The 21,914-nt window shown below is 39.0% G+C and overlaps 1 protein-coding gene across 1 annotated transcript; it reads left to right on the top strand.

Annotated features, from left to right (window-relative positions):
• Positions 1-2,329: 2,329 nt before the first annotated feature.
• Positions 2,330-17,169, top strand: DIO2 (iodothyronine deiodinase 2). Its single transcript, XM_036093993.2, is given in 3 exon segments — positions 2,330-3,215; positions 11,490-12,060; positions 12,063-17,169. Coding segments are annotated over 3 exon segments (816 nt in total). The 5' UTR covers positions 2,330-2,993; the 3' UTR covers positions 12,086-17,169.
• The last annotated feature ends 4,745 nt before the right edge of the window (positions 17,170-21,914 follow it).

Below are 21,914 nucleotides of genomic sequence, written 5' to 3'. Positions count from 1 at the left end.
AAAAAGAAAACATTTTTCTGATTTTCTACCAATCCCTCTCCTTAGCTTGCCATTCCTAACCATATCTTTCTCCTTGAAAGCAAATGACAAGTGAGGAAGAATTGGTTTATAGCTGCTAAAGTCTCTGCCTTAAATGAGCACTGCTTTCATTCAAACAGGTCAAAATGAATGTCTGAGAAGGGGCAAGATTTTAAGGCTTGAACAGCGAGTGGAAACATCATTTCCTGACTCCAGACCTTCTGTCATTGTGGAATGGGACTTCATCTGGCACTTTAGTTTTCCCTTCTATACTAGTTAAAATGCCATGTTGTCACTTCCCTCTCTTTTTGTCTTTTTTTCTTCAATAGGGACATTGAGAAGATTGAGAGAATGAATAGAGTAAATGGAGATCATGTATATGAATAATATTCTTTAGCCAACAATGTATACTAGTCACAGGAAAAATATTTTTCTTTATGGTTTATATTCATTTCTCTAAGCTCTGAAATCTCTCAAAATTTAGCCCATGGAATATAAATCCAAGGTTCATAATGGGCTAAACTGATGAGAAAGATGAAGGAATCAGGTTTTTAAGATAATAGGGAATGGCCAGGGTTGTGTCAATGGAAACGGCCACATCCAAGACCAGCCAGGTGTACAATTCTGGGGCACCATAGTCATATCATATTGTATGTGAATGGTGCCCCCTAGTGTGGAGCAATGCATACCCTGCCCATTGGTCCATTCAGTACATCCTCCTTGAATTTACTCCGTTGCCAGGCATGGTTCTAACTGGTGGAAGATAGCAATAGAGAAAGCAGATAGGAATCCCTGGTCTCATGAAAACTAAAAGCATTCTCACTGTATTATTATTTTTTTAAAGGCAAAAAGCACTGGGCCAACCAAATAAAATGCATATATATGCAGAATTTGGCCCATTGGCCCACCAATTAATGACCCCCTGCTCTAGGCTTTTAAGTTATTTCTGTAATCTTGCAGGTTATAGCCACAGGGACAAAACACAGAAATGTACTGACCACAGGTTTGCATCTCCTGCTTAGCTTGTGCTTAATGAGAGCACTGTGTACATAGAAAAGTTGGCTAATTAATTTTCAATTTAAATTCTGTATCCCCACCCCAGTGTCTGTACTTACTACTCCTTCTTCCAAGAAAACATAATTCCTAGAGGTGATTGGTTAGGTAAGTGAGGAAGGAAAACTAGAATGAGGTGGGGGTCATGGCATTCTGCCAAAGCATTGTCTGCCTAGACATCGGTCCTGGAAACCAATGGCAGAGGCGAGCCATTGAGCAATGTTCAGTGTGGCTCTTGAACCAATTCAAAGTCTGCTCCTAACCACCTACAAATTTAATTAAATTTTTTTTTCAAGGAAAAAGGAAGATTCCCTAAAGCTTCAGGTCTCTTAAGGGTTATGTTAACAGAAGCAGGGGAAGTGCAGAATTTAAAGAGCTCACTTATAAAGAAATTTATTTCTCAGTCTTATGGCATCTTAATGCCACTTGATAGAAAGTTTTAATTTAATCTGCATGTAGGCAAAATTGAACTAAAAGAAGGTCTGGTCACCTAGCTACTTTCATGGTGTCTGGAAGATTTTTTTCTTTTTCTTTTTCTTTTTCTTTTCTTTTTTGCATTGGAAATTTCAGTGACACTGAAAAGAAAACTTGTATTCATTTTCTGAAAAAAGCTTTAGAGAAATGCTGTGATGGTACTCAAAGAGTTTAAAAGTTTTCCACCTCACAACTCAATTTGAATTTTCTTAAATAAGATCATGACTCAAAAATATTTAAAGAACCTAGGTCACAAATCTGACGAGAAACTGTCACAGTATAAAGGTATAAAGACCAGATGTAAGCATCCACATCTTCTAAAAAATAGAACAGAGACCATCCCTGAGTACTCTTTCTCTTTTCTACCTGCCTTCCAGAATCCTTTCTTTCCAAAAACCCCTCATAAATGAACAATAACAATAATCATCATCAGAGGAGAGAGAGTTTCCCTATCAATTTACACGTTACATTAAATTACTTTTCCCAAAGTCTGGAAGCATTTCCTGAAAACCGTCAAAAGTATTAATTTTTTTTCTCTCTCCCTCTCTTTAAATCACAAAGCAAAATTCCACTGTCCCTCTACCCCCCTCCTTCTAAAAAAAAAAAAAGTTGTCGAGTTTTGCTTTTCTATTCACTGCAGTTCTGGCCAAAGTAAAGCCCTCTTTCTCAATGACGTCAAGATCTTTACCAAGATTAGGCTTTCATTTCTCTATTGCAGCAATTAGCCAGGGAATGTATAAAAGGCTTCAGGGAGACTCACTGGGCTGCAGAGAGAGAGGCACTTTGCACCACAGACAGATAGCACGAAGGAAAAGCCAGAGGGAGTGAGGAAAAGAGGAGTCAGTCGCTCCTGGGGAAGGGAGAGAGAGAGACAGCCTGGGAGAAGGAGAACAGAAAGTGTGTGTAAAACGGAGTAAAGAAGGGGAAAAACTACCCTTAAAGCACATTTTTTAAAACTCTGGCAATTCAAGAAAGAAACAGTCTACGTTTCTGAACATAGAGACAATGAAAAGCTAAAGAAAAATTTGCAATCTCTGCCACAGTCTCATAGGTGCTTGGAAATGAAAGTAGAACTGCCTGTCTTTAACCGACTCTGAGAGGGGTAACTGGATTAGGAACGGGTACGCCAGTTTGTGTGTGTGTGTGTTTTTTTTTTTTTTTTAACATCTTAAATCCTGAAAAAAAAAAAAAGCAGCAGCTCCGAATTGAATGAATTGATGGGCACACTCCAACTGCTGGGCTGGAGAGACTGGACTTGGTCTTACCATTTCTGCTTCTTTGAAAGAGGAGACAACTTGGGCTTCCTTTTAATTTAGTTTTTCTCCTTCTCCCCCCACTCCCGGCCTTCCCCTTTATCTCCCCCACCCCCTCTATCACCACCCCCCTTTTAAATAAGAGGGTGAAGGGGAACCAGAGCGCACAAGGGAACTGACTGGGAGGCAGAGAAGATGGGCATCCTCAGCGTAGACTTGCTGATCACACTGCAAATTCTGCCAGTTTTTTTCTCCAACTGCCTCTTCCTGGCACTCTATGACTCGGTCATTCTCCTCAAGCACGTGGTGCTGCTGCTGAGCCGCTCCAAGTCCACTCGCGGGGAGTGGAGGCGCATGCTGACCTCAGAGGGAATGCGCTGCATCTGGAAAAGCTTCCTCCTCGATGCCTACAAGCAGGTGAGCTGCTCCGACAGGGGCTTCTCCCGTGATCAGCAGGGGTAGGGGTTGGCAAGTTAGGGACGGCAGGCCGTGGGGAGCACTGGGCTGGGATCATGGAGCTCTCTTTGGGGGCCTGGCGGTTATGCTCAAGGGAGCTCCTTCCTGCACCTTCCACACCTGTCACACAGGTTAGATTTGGGGCTGACAGGTATTAAGTCATAATGACTCGGCGTGACTTAGTAAGGAGGCTTTCTAATAGGGTCATTCGTGTCTTGCTGCAATTTTGGAGTAGAGGGTGTTTGTGCCGGTTAAATAACTTGGGGAAAAGTCGGAAAATGTCGGGGGAGGGGAGACTGCTGCGTTTAACCTGCTCTTGTCACAAACTGGGATTTTGAGGGTTCGCTTGATGAGAGGTGGAGGTGCATTAGGAAAGACGGTTCAATGGTGGGCACTGAAAAGCAAGGGGAAAAAAAGAAAATGCTACTCAGAACCCTCAGAGTTGGCAAGATGTAACAAAATGGTCACAGCTGGTGTGATTTGGCATAATAGCCCCCCTCGTTTCTGGTAGAGGTAAGAGTTAATGAAGGCAGCCCTGCGTGCAGCATCCTCCTCTACATGGACATTTTTGTAATTGAAGGATAGTTGACATACAATGAACAGGTGTACGACATGGGGTTTCGACAATTATATACATTAAGAAATGTTCACCATGATATGTGTGGTTACCATCTGTCACCATACAAAGTTATTACAAAATTATTGACTATATTCCCCATGCTACACTTTTCATCCCTGTGACTTATTTGATTTGAACCCTTTTGAAGTGGTTATCAGGCACCGAGTCCCGGGGTTAGCGGATACCAATTTGCAAAAAAGAAAGAGCTGAGAACTAGCTGTCAGAAATCCAGACTTTGTAAGGGAAACCACATTTGCTTTCTCAAAAGTGAAACAAGTTGTCCTAGAAAGAGCAGATAAGTCTATGGTTCGTTACAGTCTCAAAACTGTTATAACACGTGTCTTGAGCACTGGAGCAGTGACCTTACTTAGCTGCGGAACTCATGTCCCAGGGCTGCTTCTCAAGACCAGACTTGATGATCTTTGTTTCTAAGACTTACTGACATCCCAGCCTTTTGGCTGCTTGGAGATGTTGGTAGGACGCCCCCAACTCAAATCTCAAGGGGCAAAGGGGAACTGGTCCTTTGTTGGTTGTCCCCTCTGTCCATGCCCACATGAGTCCTAAAGATCTCTGGGCTTAATTAAGAAGAATGGACTCATTTGGCAGAAGTTGTGGTCAAAGTAGACAATCTTGGTTTTCCCTAACTGTATTGGGGGACCTTGTCCGAGATGCCAGGGAAGGGAGTTTGAGAGGCATATGGAAGCCAGTGAAGTGGTACATTATAGACAAGTGGCACCTCAGAAACAGGATTAAAACTCAGAATCGTAGAGGGGGGAAGGAATGAATCCTCCATCAATAAAATCTAGAAAAATAAAATCTGTGCACCAGGAAAGGAACAGAAGTAACTTCTAGTCACAAAGAATCCAGAGTAAGCTTGTTCCACTGAAAATTAAACAAGTGTTCAAGAAGGAAATATTCATCATGAATTAGGGGCGTTTTACTATATTGCATGTCTTTGTTATCAAAAGTTACCTGCAGAACGTCTGCATGTGTTGTCCTTAAGGCCAGAGAATAGTAAGAGCTCTTGTTAGTAAGTAAAAGTTCCTTTATAATAATAGGAAAAATTCTTAAGGTTCTAACCATATAATGTTATGTATGTTGGGCAAAGGGGAATTGAGGGGGGGAGATATTGAGTTGGCCATTTCATTCCCACAAATGTATCATTGAATGTGGAAGTTTTATGTTTTGATGTGGGAGAAAAGGCTTCGGACGAGGGTGGAGAATGCACACTCACGTATGTCAGGCACGTTATTAGCAAGTTCCCTCATCCATATCTGGATTTTGTAGGTATTGGGAAGATAACATGCCAGTGCCAGTGGATTGAACTCAGCATATTAAACTCTTACTTCTTTGAAAGATAATGGACTTTTTGCCTATAAAAGGAAAGTCACCAGTTGCGAGAATTTTACTTATACGCATATATCCTTGTATAAATATCTCACATAAAATATGGGGGCTCTGCTGTTACCCACAAGAGGAGTGTTTCTCCTCTTAAGCAGCTTATTGGAAAAAAAGGGGGAAAAAAACCAAATGCCTCTTCAATAGACTTTATTATTTATTTTTTTCACTAATATATAGTGTGTTGCAATATTTTGTGTTTTGTAGTCCAAGAGATTGACAAGGACAAGTGATTTTTTTTTTTTTTTGCATATGGTTTATGTATTCTTCTCCTATATTGTTTCTACTGATTTGATTAGTGACCAAGTTCACAACTGATGTTATTATGTTTGCTTTTTATGATTTATATAATAGATACCATGAGAAGAAGCAACTCAAGAACCCATATATCCAGAGACAAGACTGGACTGGGTGTCTAATGAATAGAAACGTTGTGAACACAGCTTGCCTTGATTTTAGGTCTCCTTCTGTCTCCCAAGTATGACAAGGTGGTGGTGGCTGTGGTGGCATTTAAGGGTCATGGCGAATCTCTGAAAGAGGTTGAATCACTTCCCTGACTGCTGTTGTCATCTGCGACACTGTCTTTGGGTGTAGCCAATCTAGGGCCACCCTGGAGGAGGTTCTGTGACGCAGCCGCACTGTATTTCACAACCCTGACTTGCGTTACTTTGAGGCTGCCACCTGCGGAAGCAGAGTTTTCCCGGCTGAGGGGTTTGCGCACCTGTAATACATTAGGCACGTCCTTTCTAATTCCCTTTGTTGCAGGTCAGATATTTGGGAAGACATCGCTATAAAAGTGCTATCCCTGTGTTTGGCTCCAATAGGAGGCCACAAGGAAAGCAACAGAACAAAATAAAACAACCCTTCTACGTTCAAATATTGACTGGGAGTTAAAATTAACTTCAGAGGGAAACCTTTAAAGATAACTTGCGCTCGGTTAGAGGGAGTTCCGTGCAAGGTTTTGATGAAAAAGAATGTCTATGGAAACTTGTGACAGAGGTGAACACCAGATGTGTGTTCTTTAAGTTTTCCTAATCTGTGTCATTGCGTCTAACACTGCATCCTTGTGCTGGTGTTCCGAGACTCAAAAATGCAACCAATAAGCAAACTACCCTGTCTGGGAGTCTGGCTCCTACCTAAATGAAGTGTAAAAGTAAACACACAGTATAGAGGCTGACAAGCAGTTTAGCTTCTGCATGGTAAATACTGCAGTAGCACAGAAAACATATTCATTTGAACATATAATTTTGGTTTTGAAAGGGTTTCTAACATCCTTCTCCTCTTCATTCACCTCAAACCTTTTGACACTAGTTTCTACAATGGAAAATAGCCCTCTTAAGAGAGAAATTGTCCCAAAAGAACACAAAGGAGGCCACAGCCAGAGCTTGTCCATCACTTGCATAAACCACTAGGAAGTGCTAGAGCTCAGGTACAAATCAAGATTTTCAAGGTACAAATCAAAAAGAGAATGACCAAAAGGGAATCGAGGAAAGAGTAGGTAGCTTTCTTCAACTCTGGTTTATTTGGCCAATTTGAATGTAAATGGGTAAATTGCTGCTTAATAATTGTTTGGCCATGTTTGTAAGGCCGCTGATATAGTCTGGTCATTATTTCAAAAAATTTGAAAATTCTTGATGGTTAATAAAGCCATTCCAGGGCTTTGGGTAGCAAGAAGGATGTGTAAATATTGTTCTACCACATACCCACCACCATTTTTATCATTTGCCTTACTTCCTACCATGAGATGAGGTGATATTTTGTCCAGAAGCCTTTCTTGGGCTGTGGAAAAGGGGGGAAAAAAAACAAGGTTAGTAGTATATGCTCTATTTCCAGCTTCTGCTTGATGAATGGTTCTTTTTTTCCCTTGCCCTGCATTTCACAGTCCACATGCTAAAGAAGTATTATCCTTTTCCCCATGCACTGAACACTGTCAGTAAAAGGAGTACCATCATCAAGGGAGTCAATTTATATGCCATATATTTACACTCTTGTTCATATTTATAAATATGGCTATCACAACATTTGTGCTCTGCCCAGAGATGCCCTGTATTGTAAAAATGCAACCCTTTATTTACCTCCCTTGTTGATGTTGTGTTGATGTTGATTACACAAACATAAGAAAGGACAACTGTAATAGCGCAGATGGGAGCGATAAAGTCAGTGATGACGATATTACATTTTACGTATGTCCTTTCTGATCCTTGCAAAATAAAGGGACCCTTTGGGAACATCGGAACTTCAAGACCAATTAGTGGAAATGATGCTTCTTGTGTTTGGGCATTAAATACTGGGCAGGGTTCTCTTTAGAGCAGCTAATGCTGGCAGGGAAAGAGGTACCGACCTAATTACTCTTCCGCAAGAGTAAAAAATGCCTTTTGAATGCCTCTTTGGCAAATATGTCTCATTAAGGACAAAAACCAAACACAAACCCTCTAAGAAGGAGAAATTAAGATGATAGGTAACTTGTGGCCAGGAGACTTTCTGTGCCACTGTGGGAAATTAAAACAAAGTTTGGGAGTACCAGGGGATAACTTGTTTTTGTTGAGCTTCTTTCCTGCAGCCTAAATGTTATTATGGGACGAACTTTATTTTCTTCATCATCCTGGCTCTTTGTCAAGGAATGCTTTGCTCCTGGGGAAAGCAAAGAATCTTCCATCATTGAAGACAATGGTGATTCTCCCATTCCGTCTCAGCAGGGCGTATAACTGAGCAAACCAAGAAACTCTTCATTTGAAATTCTGGTCATAATAGGAATTTAATTGTCACAGAGATCAAATGAGAAATGACATTGGTCTCAAATGGCAATTGAGAAAGGACAATAATGTCCTTTTAAAAGGTTTATTTTTTTAGGTTAAAGGGAACTTTCATTTTTTAAATTTCTGAAGTTTATTTTTTTTTTATCATTGCTAAATTGTCATCAGCAGGTTTTAGCAAAATGGACAAACTTTACAATTAGTAGATGAGGTTTACAAAAGCAGACTACTGGTCTACTCACATTGGGACTCACAAATAATAGGTGTTTTTTTTTCCCCCTCATAGGTTTATTAATATCATTGGTCTTACCTACACGTTTTCTCTAACCTAGTCACCCTCATGAACAGGATGTCCACTTATGACCTTCCAATCTGCAGTAGGGCCCCATGGCTGCTCAGCAAAATAAAGAGGATTGGATACTATCATTTCATACACGGACCAGCCGAGATAATCAAGAACAGATCGATAGTATTTGGTGTTGATTATGACAGAATTCTATAATAGGGCTCCAGGATTCACATTTCCAAATTATCTGACTCAGTAGCATATCCATCACCCAAACACAGTTATGTTCTTTGCAGGTCAAGATTATTATTAAATGTAAAATTCTTCATTGACCCCTACTCCTAGGATTATAACAGCTATTATTCACTCAGTTATTCATTCAACAAAATTCCCAGCTTAACAAAATGCCAACCCTGCTGCCGGCACTACACACACACACACACACACACACACACACACACACACACAAGCATTATGTATTTGGTAACTTTTCTAATTTTTAATTTTAGAGTGAATGTATTATACTTGTTTGAAATTTTCTGACGTGGACTAGTCTGTATTTTGAAAGAATTATGTGGCTGAACTATGTGTCACTAAGAAGAAGGAGAAGGTGCTTTAACTTTCCAAGAAAATTAACTACAGGTAATAAGAGAGTCACCTGTGACTGATGCATCAGATTAGATTATTCAGTTGAATAATCAAGAATAATGCGAGGATCAGCAGCTCTGCCTGGGTGAGAGTCAGGGGCATCAGAGGTCTTTAAAATGACTCCAGCAAGCAGATGGTTGTTTTCACCTACCAAGAACCTATAAGTCTACAGTCCAGAGATGATTTTTCTCCTGTGTATGGGTTGCTCACTTAACAAGAAGTCACTATGACAGTTCATGGATTTAGACTGGTCTGAATGCATTCAGATCTTTATATCACAGTGTATTGAGGAACACAGCGCAATATCATTGAAAGCAGCCCTCTTAGAATTATTACCTGTATTTTAAGTGGGAAAAATCTAATGAGAAGGTAATGGTAATGCTACCCACCACCTAGATCTACAAAGAAGTACAAGAAGTACCCATAGATTAAAAAGTTTATAATACCTGGGCGCCTGGGTGGCTCAGTTGTTAAGCATCTGCCTTTGGCTCAGGTTATGATCCCAGGGTCCTGGAATCGAGTCCCACATCGGACTCCCTGCTCAGCAGGAAGCCTGCTTCTCCCTCTCCCACTCCCCCTGTTTGTGTTCCCTCTCTCGCTGTCTCTCTCTCTCTGTTGAAAAATAAATAAAATCTTTTTTAAAAAAAGTTTATAATACCTTTAAAATGTGTATCTTTAAATTGTAAGTATATTTTAATACCTCAGAGATGAATGAGGTATTATTTTACCTCGTATAAAATAACCCAGCTGAAAGTAGCTTATTAGATTTCTCCATCTAGTGTAACTTGCAAATTAACCAAGAAAATTAATATAAATAAAGTAACTTTCTCCCTGATAGTAACTGAAAACAAACGTACTTATTTAAATTATACCAACAGCTTCCTTTTCTAAGAAAGAAGGTTGTTATTCTAAGATTTTTTAGGAAAACTAATTGTATCATTTCAAATCTGCATTGCTAGGATTTTTCAGAAGGGAGAAAGAACTTCTTTACTTCTTTCTCTACAGTTACAATGAGTTATGCATTCACATTAGATAGAAGCTTCTGAATAAAAGCCCTTGAGTATTTTACATCAGTTTGGATTGTTGAGTTTTTAACAATTTACTTCTAAGTGACTTCAATTACTAGCAGTGTTATGTGTGGCTGTATTTATATGAAGGGAATAAGTCGATCCAGTTGGAAGTGTTTTGTAATATTAAGTATAGTGTATAAAAATCAATTGGGCTGTCGTAAGTTGTCCCTAATGTTATTGGCTTTGATTAAACCATTCTAGGGAAAGATCCGATTGTGTTAATTCAAACTGAAGTAATTGGTTCTTTTATGTTGCCAGCTTTTTATTATCAATTTACAGATCCAAAGGCCAGCAAACTTTCCTTCAGTCTGTGTTCAGCTATTTAAACCACTTGCAAAGGGGAATGTGGAACAATTTTCTTGCATACCTTCTTCTCTACCTGCCTGAATATTTTTTTAGTTCAGAGGAGATCGTTAATAGAATGTATGATAGACTAGTAAATGGTTTGTGATTTCCTAGATAAAAACAAGAAAACAAACCAAACCAAAAACACGTGAAAAATGAGGAATTAAAAGAATTCTGGAATAATTGTATGTTTTTGTTATTTCATTTGTTTTATGGAAATGGTGAGGTTCCAGTTGTAGGAACCTGAAAGTAAGTAGCAGCTCGAGAAACCTCCAGGAAGGACATCATATAGAGAAGAGCTCAAATCACTTCTAAGGATAATCTTTTTTTAAAACATAGAATTTCCCAGAAAGATGATATGCTGTTTCACATGTTTGGGTGACATTTAATGATGGAACCTATACCCACACAATGATTTGTAGTGTACAAGAGCTCATTTTCTTATGTTATCACCCTATAACTGTCCAAGGAAGGCATCACCATTTTACAGATGGAAAAGCTGAGGCACTGAAGAAGTAAAGTGGAAGTAGCCCTTCCAGTAAATGGCAGAGCCCGGGTTTTCTAGCTCTGGACAGAAATACACTTCATTGGGATCATTGTCCATTGGTTGAGATTAAATGAATTAGCATCATGCAAGAATATAAAGGTCTTTCCCAAGTATTTTGGGATTCATTAGTGGGAATTCAGAAGGAGGTACCTAACTCCCACAACTCTGATAATTTTTCTTAAACTAGACCATTCACTTTTAACTTTTAAAATGAAGTCAATTAATCATTTGTTATACAATGTGTGCTAACCATTGACAGCAAAGTAAGGGTAATAAAGAATACCAGCCTCAACGTAATGATGAAGAGAGTTAACTGAGATGCCTTCAATGCTGAAAACAATTAGCCTCAGTGACTCTACAGAATGAAAAGACTTCTACTCTTTTTAGGGCCTTTTTTTACATTACCTGCCATGATGCCTCTTTACTTAAATCAATATAGGTTTATTACATCCTATAAAGGAATACCACATTTGATTAGAGCCAGTTGTTTTTGTATAGAGTGAAATGGAGTAACAACACATTTCATATGGTATTCTCTCCCTTTTTTTTTTTTTTTCTTTCACCACCAGGTGAAATTGGGTGAAGATGCCCCCAATTCCAGTGTGGTACATGTCTCCAAATCTGAAGGAGGTGACAACAGTAGAAATGGTGCCCAGGTGAAGATGGTTGATGGAGCTGAGTGCCACCTTCTTGACTTTGCCAGCCCTGAGCGCCCACTGGTGGTCAACTTTGGCTCAGCCACTTGACCTCCTTTTACTAGCCAGCTGCCAGCCTTCAGCAAACTGGTGGAAGAGTTCTCATCAGTGGCTGACTTCCTGTTGGTCTACATTGATGAGGCTCATCCTTCAGATGGTTGGGCAGTGCCTGGTGATTCTTCTTTGTCTTTTGAAGTGAAGAAGCACAGGAACCAGGAAGACCGATGTGCAGCAGCCCACCAGCTTCTGGAGCGTTTCTCCTTGCCGCCCCAGTGCCGAGTTGTGGCTGACCGCATGGACAATAATGCCAATGTAGCTTATGGGGTAGCCTTTGAACGTGTGTGTATTGTGCAGAGACAGAAAATTGCTTATCTGGGAGGAAAGGGCCCCTTCTGCTACAACCTTCAAGAAGTCCGGCGTTGGCTGGAGAAGAATTTCAGCAAAAGATGAAATCTAGATTAGCTGGTTAAAGGTATGATTGTAAAAGAGTTTTTTGTTTTTTGTTTTTTTTTTTTTTAAATTATGTAAAGGAAAGGAAACTAAGAACTGAATCCACTATTTCAACTGAGTCCCATTGTCTTGCTGAAAGACAGAAATTTACATGTCAGAAGAACATAAACCTCTAACATCTCCATACTCCTTTTACCACTCAAATGGCATTTGGCTAAATAGTACCCCAGCACATCTCTTCCTAGTGAGAAGCCCTGAGTGAAAAGATCCCAAGATGGAGAGGAAGAAACCCTGTTTCAACATGTGTTCATTCTGCCTTGGGAAAGAAGTAATACAGCTGATGCATGCTTTGGGACTTGAAGAAAAGACTTACCTGAATAACTACTATGTTAGGGAACTATTGTCCTTATTAGTATAAGGGGTATTGCCTACACTTTATTCAGCACAGATAGAGCCCATCTGGAAAGTTCCCAAATATTTACTTATAACGAGTCCTTGAGCCCAGTCCTTGTGGTTAAGGCTTTTGTGTTTAACAGTGTTCGAGTAGTCTCTGCTGTTCTAGTTTCTAGCCTTGTGGTGCTCTATGCCAGTCTAAACATCCCAGAACTCACAGGTATATTTGCAGATATCAAGAATGAGCCCTACCTGGAGGATGAGGATGATTATCTGAAGTCTTAGGGTTCCTTTCTAGGCAGGTGGGGAAAGCCCTAGAAGAAAATCAAATTGACAAGCTAGGGACAGGAGGCAGAAAGATGAGGAGGCTTCACAGAGTTTCACCTTGAAGCTATAGAGAGTGGGACTAACTTGTTAGTCACAGAAACATGGAAACATAAAACATATATGGGCCAGAAAAAGAAACAGCTCAACTGAAATTAGCATTGAGAATATACATATGAAATCAATGTATTTATCATATACTCCTCAATTGAGGGAGAAAAGGGGATGGAAAGGGGAGAAAAAAGAACCCCACACTTCATTATTTGTAATTATGAGGATTCTTTGGTAGAAATAATTACTTTTTGAAACAGGTTTGTGGTATGTATATTTTCAGTGGGTGAATTATACCCCATGATACTGATTAAATGTAAAACCAGCGGGTCCAGTGGTGCTGGTCTGTCCCTCTCCATTCCTACAATTCTGATGTGGCCCCACTCATTCTTGGTCTTAGTCTCCATAACGGTGGCTGAGCTGGAGAGTACATTCTTCATAATATAGTCTTTATAATATATATAAATATATTCTCAGCTGCTGTGGGAGGTAGGTGCCCTGGCCATTCAGCTATAGCACTGTTCTCCTCCCAAAGTAGGTGAACTATAATGAATAATAGGTGCAAATAAGCAAGATTTCTTCAGTTACAAAATAGAGGAATAGAAAGTTTGAGACAATTCTCATTAATAATTTTGGAGGCTTTGATATAAGGCAACCCTCAGTGGCATGGAATTTGGCGAAATGGAATTCCCATTTACATTTAAATTTGGACTGGGTCTTCCTTTGTTCCAATTAGCTGAGGTCTTGTAATCTAAGGCCTCTATCATCATTATAATGCTATATATATATATATACACACACACACAATGTATATATATATATACACACACACACACACACACATTTCTCTTTAAAGATACTATAGTTTTACCTATAATATAATATCTAAATATCATAACCCCCAAAGAATAGACCAATTAATTTTGTATTATAAATTTTTTATTGTAAATTTGAGGATGCTGTCAAATCACAGTACATGGTTGTATTGATATGTACAATCAAAGGTTCTTATGACCATTCCATTAATGATTGAATCATACAATAAAAGTCATAGAAAAAAAAAATCTCAAGTTGAAAATATCTTCCGGAACTAGTTGCCTGAAATAAGAAAAAGGTGGAAACTGAGTGTGTAAGAACAAAAAGTATATTAAAAAAAAAAACAGAACTGGAACAATGTATCAGTCATATCACTAGTTTATTGTTTAGATATTAATGTACTCTTTTAACTGATTGTTTTTTTTTACAGCAACATTTAAGCTTTCCAGTGTCTTAAATTCTATAAAATACACCTGCAAAGAAACAAAGCAAATTTTGAAAATGTGGCATCATCTAACAAATTTCTGGAAATTCCCACGGAAAACAGATTATTTCAGAGTTCGTAGTCATTAAACTATATACTCCAGACTACTCAGTGGGCCCCATTGAATTTTATCTTTAAAATGGTGTCAAGATTATGTGGTACCCTAGAAAAGTAAAATGAAAACTTGGTTGCAGCACACTCGCCCTGTTGTCCTTAAACTTCCCCTTTGTTCTACATGTACAATAATGGAACAGGATGTTAGAGAAGCTGGTGGGGGGATGAGATTTGGCTAAGGCAGTGCTAGTTGTCTGGGAAAAAGGATGATGGAAAAAGCACCCAGTCGTGATATATGTTTAAGGAAAAGAGAAGGTCGTGTGTGTGCAATTCCTCTCCACGAGGATATTCCAATGGAAAAATGAAGCAGTGGAAGTAAATATACAAAGGCATAGGCTGAATATCAGGGAAAAAGATATGTTCAATAGAACATAGAAGACTTTCTGGAAGAAAGGCAGTTAGGGGCCAATGAAGAAAGTGAATTGACAAAGCTCAGGAATCCTACAGTATGTAGAATGGCTTGGTGTTACCAGAGTTATGATAAGCCTGTAATTATGTAACCTATTTATCTCAACATGATTTTTTATGATTTCCTATGATGTATCTTTTATGAATATAACAAGAACTCATTATTTGAAGTAGAAGAGAATCAATGCTTAGCTGGTATGCTCAGAGAAATTATTAGATCGTCAATACCCACCCCACCTACCTTGTCTTTGTAAAGTATGTTCATTTGAACAATTGTTCAAACATACTTTGTAAAGTATGTTCCTTTGAACAATTGACACTTAAACATCCCCTCCCCCACAGGCTGTGTTTACATGGAGCTATCAGTTTAGCCTTTTAAACTGAATTAGCTTGTCTATTATTGAAATAGTTTCCAAGAGATTTTAGATATTATCATAGCATCTGGATTTACTCAAACATTGTGTTTGAAAGATGTATGTCTTGGAACTATTCAAACTTACTTTATTTTATTGCTTAGAGAAAATTTTAGTGGAATCAACAATGACTTTCTTGAATGGGCATGAATGAAATGCCCACACAATAATGTAGAAATGTTTGATATAGATATTAAAATGTAACTGACCTCCTTAGAGGCAGACTAGTAACTGTTCTTTGTATAGCTAAAGTGACAGTCGTTTAACTTATATGACTTTTTATATTCATGTTTTGGATCTCTGGTACTATGTCTTCACCTTGTTTATAGAATGTACCCTTGATTTTTGGTAATATCAAGTGCTAAATGACCTATTGATTTAAATTCTGCCATTAAGCAGAAAATGCCTATTCTATGACCAAGGAAAGAAGAGAAGCCTGCTGTCTTTTATTTTGCCTGAAGTGTATTTCACTATTTGGGCTCTTGAATAAAAAATATGAAACATGGTGAGGTCATGTGTGGGTACTGCCTTGCTGCATAAAATACCAGAGGGCATGTTAAAGACAAAACTATGCCTTTGGGAGAATTCCCAGCTGGATACAAGGTGCTCTTAGCATGCCCTATGGGTTATATCCACAGCAAAAGGAATGCACTGATGTACAGGACTTTCCAATCCGTAAAGCTGACTGATGGTTTGGAAAATTAGCTTAATTAGAATCATATGGCCATTGCAAAGGGGAAAATGTAGACACCAATTTCTGCCCCATTGAAGAGTTAATGGAAACCTCTCCAGCACGTAGAGCTTTCAGAACATGTCCAATGTCATGTCTCTCAGCAGTGGAGATTAACAGTAAGAATTCCAATTCCAGGAACTTAAAATGATATTGCCAAAAATCAGAGCAAAATGTTTTTAGTTATAGTCCAACTTTCTCCTTTATCTTAAAAATAGAATCCAAACTTAGGTTTCATATGTACATCCAGAATGGGGCATAAGTATGGATCTCTGCTTGGTGATCAGCATTCTCTTGGTAGTATCTTGAGGTCCTACATGTAAGAAGGAAGTAGGGCCTGGGAGAGCCAGGCAGTTGCTAACTGAGAAGAGCTAGGCCCTGGGAATTTGGTCGACTGATTTGGGAGAATTTGAAAAGAAACTTCTCACCAATGGAAGAGGGCTGCTAGGTGTCAATGAATGACTTTAGGATGAGGCGAACATTGGGCCACTTCTTAATGCCTTACGTTGTGGATAGCAGCAGAGGCAAGGTCTCAGACTTAAGAGACCCAGCTCTGTTTCAAGGCGAGTCTGAGCCAATAGAAAGCCAACATGCACAGATGTCCAAACAAGACTGCTCACGCAAGTCAGGGCTTGCTGCCCGTCTGACGCACTCGCACCAGGGCTGCAGGGAGTTTATTTAGTATTTGCTGAGGAGATCTCAAGGACCCAGGAGATGTTAAATGAAGTCACTATTTGGGCTCAAAACTCCCCCCTCTCCCCCCAAAGCAAACAGGTAAACACATAAATGAAAGAAACCCACAGAAGGGGGTGGGGAATAAATAGAAATTCTCTCAAGACTTCTCCGGACTACGTCACTGGCCCATGTACTTTTTATGTGTATTAGGATGAGAGACTATGAAGACATAAGTATCCAGTACTTTGTAACCAAAGCAATTAAAAGATATTGGGTAGGGAATGTTGGCCAGTTTTACTTAGTTTTGCATCACATTATCGCCAGACTCTATCACTAGCCCAAGTAATCGGGCACCCAGAGAGGGAGGCTGTGATGTGCAGAGGTGACCAATGTGCGAATGATAACTACTGATGAAAGAGTCACCGACTCAGTTAGTGGTTGGATGTAGTCACATTAGTTTTCCTCTGCCCGTCTTTGTCTCCCTGGCAAGGAGACTATTTGGGGCACGATGCTATGGGTACTGGGTAAATGTGGTGAGAATGCACGTGTGTATTTCTCTGCTGCTCAGTTGCAGAAACAGAAATGCTTTGGAGATTATCAGTAGAAAGAGTGTTATTATATTGGTGCTGAGTGGTATGTGTGCTTTTAAAATTTGTTCTTGTATTTTAATAAACTTTGAATAAAAGAATAAAGTTACTCTTTGGTTCTGTTTGTTTATTTTGGAAAATTACTCTCTAGACCTTGCCCCTGGCTGGAACACATTCATGGTTGACAAGGGAAAGAGAATCCATCATTCTAATATTTATTCCTTGGTATTTGTGGGTAAAGACACCAGCGATGCCAGGTTATTTTAATCTCATGCTGTGTGCCAGAGTCTTCAAGGAAATCAAGACAAGTTAGAAGAAAATCTTCAGATACTTTCCATATTCGTGAACAAGTCACACACAGAATTCATGGAAAAGGCCCTATTGAGACTGTGGAGCAAAGTTTTACTTTGTTATGTTTATGCCCCAGGTTTTTTAAGTACAATAAATAAACTTTCCAGGAGTTGGTTAAAACTATATATACACCTATATAAATATATGTATCTGTGTATATATACATATATATACATACAGATATATGTTATATAAAATATGCTTGGCAGTGTGTTAATGTGGAATGAAAAAAATTTTAAACACATTTATATCAAGTACTTTGCATTGTGAGAAGGTAATAATGGATATGAATGATTTATGTAGGCAATGGCCTGTTAATGACAAGAGATATATTTGCAATGGGTTAAATATGTGCATTTAGTTCCTGAAAACAGGTGACTTAACCGATGTATTAATATATCTTGAGACTCTGAACTTGCTGATGATTTCCTGCATATAATAATTTCATTAATATTTGTGATGTCTTATATAATATGCCAGAATTTTAATGGAAATTTGAGGAATCATGACTCTGACAACTATTGATTGGGATTCTGTTCTTTGCAGGGTAAAACCTGTGCTTGGCGCAACGGGAGGTGTTAAAGCCGTGAAACGAAATTCACAAAGATATGACTCCCCCCAGGAACCTGTCATCAATTTGTCAAAGCTCTGCAAGTGACAAATTCAAATTAGTTGACCAAAAAAAAAAAAAAAGTAGAATTTATTGGCCAGTATAACCAAACCCTAGAAATGATTGGAATGAAACTTACCTCAGGGACAGTTGGATGGATCCAGGGACTTTAGAAACCTTCAGTGCTTGCTAAGTCTTTTGTCTCTGCTCTTTTTGAGTATCAGCTTTTTCTCTCAGATCAGCTTCTCATGTTGGGTGATCTGGTTGGGGAAAGTTCCTTACTTACATTCTTTTTTTTTCTTTTATTGAGATATAATTGACATATAACATCATATTAGTTTCAGGTATACAACGTAACAATTTGTATATATTGTGAAATGATCACCACAATAAGTCTAGTTAACACTTGTCACTGTATGTAGTTTGAAAGAACTTCAACCTAAAATGGAATTGGAAGATATAAGATGGGAAAATTCAGAAAAAAATCTTAAGGAATGAGAGATGATTTCCTGTAAAGGCGTGATTTACAGAAAACTGATAATATTGGAATTTTCTTAAATGATAGGGAGTTGTTCAGGGGTTGCCTCAAATCAATGTTGGGAAGTTTTGATTATGGTTTCCAGACACATGAACAGGAAATGACCCAGATCAGGTTGGTCTTGCAAGATGAGTTGAATTGAGCTTTGTTTGTATGACTGGACTGGTTTTGTCTGCTTACGGAATTTTCAAAATTGGTCTTCATTTGCTTTTTATTTTAACAGACCGAACTGAGCTCTCTCCTCTTTATACTCCTGCCCATAAACACAGCTACCCCAAACCTTCAGCAGACTTGCCTGTAACTTGCTACAGTTCGCTTGTCCCAAATTACAATTTCTCTGCTATTCCTGAATAAATCCATCTTTTGGACAATTTTGAGCTTGACTCAGTTTACCATGTTATTCAGTTGCAAAAAAATTGCAACTAAAATTTTTTTAGTTGCAAAAATTTTTTTTATTATTATGAGGACTTTATGACTTACTATCTTAGCAACTTTCCAATATGTAATACAGGATTAATGATAGTTACTGTGCTGTACATTACTTACATTGTAACTAAAAGATGCTTCAGCTAGAGTCTGACCCTATCCCCAGAGAAGGACTTGAATTGGACCAGCTTGTGTTACATGCCTACTCTGTTGCCATGGTAGCAGGGTCTGCTACCAAAAGAAGGAGAGCAAGAAGTGCTGGGAATGTCCAAAGGTATCAGAAGTTAACACAGTGGCCATTTCTTTAACTTCCCTAATAATGAGGGTTAAATAAGTGATTGGATATGTACAATCAATAAGAACAAGTTCAGAAGAAGGAAAGAAGGAACTCTGGGTAGAGCTCTCAGAGGAGGCTTTGTGGAGTATAAAAGGAGTTGACCTCAGCAAATGGGTAAGATTTAGAAAGAGCGGAAGATGGACTTTCATTTAGTAAGTCAATCTGTATTTATAAGTGTCCATTAGATGTGACTAAGAAGGCCAAACCCGTCAAAAAATAAGACATTAAAATGGCCATCATCCTTGGAAGAGAGAATTCAATCCACTTCAGTGAAAGTTGAGAAAACTGAGGATAGAAGCTGTGTTTGTTTTTATTTCTTTGTATTTCTCCCTCTCTTGGGTAAGCAGACATTTAAATATCCAAAATGCAATCACCAATGAATGTTTTAAGCATCTACTAAGTCATAAATAAAAGACTAGCCAGCAAAACAACACATTTGGTGGGTATATATACAAACGGTATGAAATATGGTTTCCCACACCGTGTTTACAGTCTTGTTGGTAAATGAAAAATCCAAACATGAAATCTGATGTGTCAGATACAAGCTCCAAATGTGCTGAGCCTTAAACCCTCGAAGTATTGCCATTTCACTCCATCAAGAAGGACCTTCAGAAGAAATTGGAGGGGGAAAAAAAAAGAGAAAAGGGCACTTAAAAAATAAAGGAATCTTTTAGCCAGCATGGAGCTCTTAAAGACATTCCAGGAAAATTTGTAATAAAATTCCTTAGTATAATGCCTTTTATTGGGGCATTTTGCAAAGATACTCAATCCTTTTCCAATTTTCACATGGGTGAGGATTCACTGTGGTTTAGTCATCTTAGTCAATTGCTGCAGGTTAGATTTGTATAAAGAGACAAAAAGTATACGTAAGAGTAAGAGGCATAGAATAACCCCCCAACATATGCCAGTGCGAAAACTGGCGACCTTTAATCAGGGAAGTACAAGGTCCTTTGTTGCAAAGTTAATGCAATGTCCTGGGTGAGCTCTCACACCTAGCCACTGGGAAGTGAAGGGATCTACGGTCAGGAGCCAAGACCAGCTGGAGCCTTGCTGCAGTTCGGCTCCGCATGGGACACATGCTGATACTTGTAGCTTAAATGTCCGGGGGGGACTAGTTCCGGGCCTTGCAGCTGCCTATGTCTATAAAGCAGTGATAAAAGATTCCAGGTGTCTCTTGATAAACTGTGGCTATCATAACTGGTCCACACCAGGGAGATTGGGCGGGAGAGAATGCTAGGGATCCAGGAACCCATCCACTCCCACTTCTGCTTCAGAAAAGGGAGTTTAAATTTTCTTTCCTCCCTGGCCTTGCCACCCCCTTTATATTTTTCCCTCTCCCTAGGAAAAAGATAAGGACTTTAGCCTGACTGCAGTGAGCGTGGAGATGGGCTAGGGTGGAGTGGATTGTATGATTGATATAGTCCATGCAATTCAGGCAAAAATCTTGACTTATATGTTTTAGACAACACATAGGAGGCAATTTAAGCAATTTATTAGCATATGCACAGACCACAGGCCTAGGTATCCTCATAGGCCACTCCCATAGGACAGATGCTTAAGTGGTACTTGCACTTAATGCTGCAGGATAGATTCATCAGGGACCCTACTTCAGCCACGACATTTTCATTGCCTTTTGTGTTTCTATTCATCTACACCTTGGTTACGTTTTTTACCTTAATTGTTTAAGGTTTAGGTGCTTTACCAGCTCTAATGGGAGAAGTACTGCCTTGTAAATGCATGACTAGGAAAGTTTCTTTAAAGTGAAAAAAACACCCTAAAGGGAATTTTAGGAATTCTCACCCCTTGTTGGTGCTAGGCACAACTAATCCCTCATTTCCTACAGTCGTCGTGAGGGAGACAAACCTCCCCAGCTTTTGTAATAGGGACAGTCTCTTTCATCAAACCCAACACTCTGTCAACTCACTCCACTACTGACTCTACCCATGTGCGCGTGTTCCCCATTATACTTTGAGGATGTGTAACTATATATATAAGCTCTTCATATGTTGTAATGACTGAAATCCCCTGAATTCATTCTTTACCACTATTTCTTATGGAAAAATTTCTTTTGGCATTTATGTTCTTAGTTTGTGCAGACTTTTTAAAAGTCCCCCCTTCGGGTATATCAAGGAATGCCTACTTTTATTTTGCAAAGTTCAAAGTTCTGGCCTGCATCCACTCCCCTCGTTCTGGTGCTCAGGGCTTCTACGCAGAGATTGGTGAAGGGTACATCTATATATAACTATTTTAGTTATATCTTTAGAAGATTTGTCATTTTCTATTACAGGTAAACACTTATACACACATCTATAAATATACCATTAATAGTAACCTATATATTTAATGGCAAACAAAACAAAACAAAAATCCAGTTACCTTCTAAACCTAGAGAAAAAAGAATCCCGTTATACACTGAAAGAGAAAGGTTGAACCCCAATTGAATTGTCAGTCACCATTCTAGTGACCAGATGGAGCGGACCAACCATATTGCTAATGGGAGTACCATGATTGTGGAAAAGACATCAAGAAATTATCCAGGGTAAGGGCTATTTCTGTTTCTTGATGATTTAGGTACATCTAGTTACACCCGTC

This window comes from Halichoerus grypus, chromosome 8 (assembly GCF_964656455.1).
Source record: "Halichoerus grypus chromosome 8, mHalGry1.hap1.1, whole genome shotgun sequence".
Taxonomy (NCBI): Eukaryota; Metazoa; Chordata; class Mammalia; order Carnivora; family Phocidae; genus Halichoerus; species Halichoerus grypus.
This window is presented reverse-complemented; position numbering and strand designations above follow the sequence as displayed.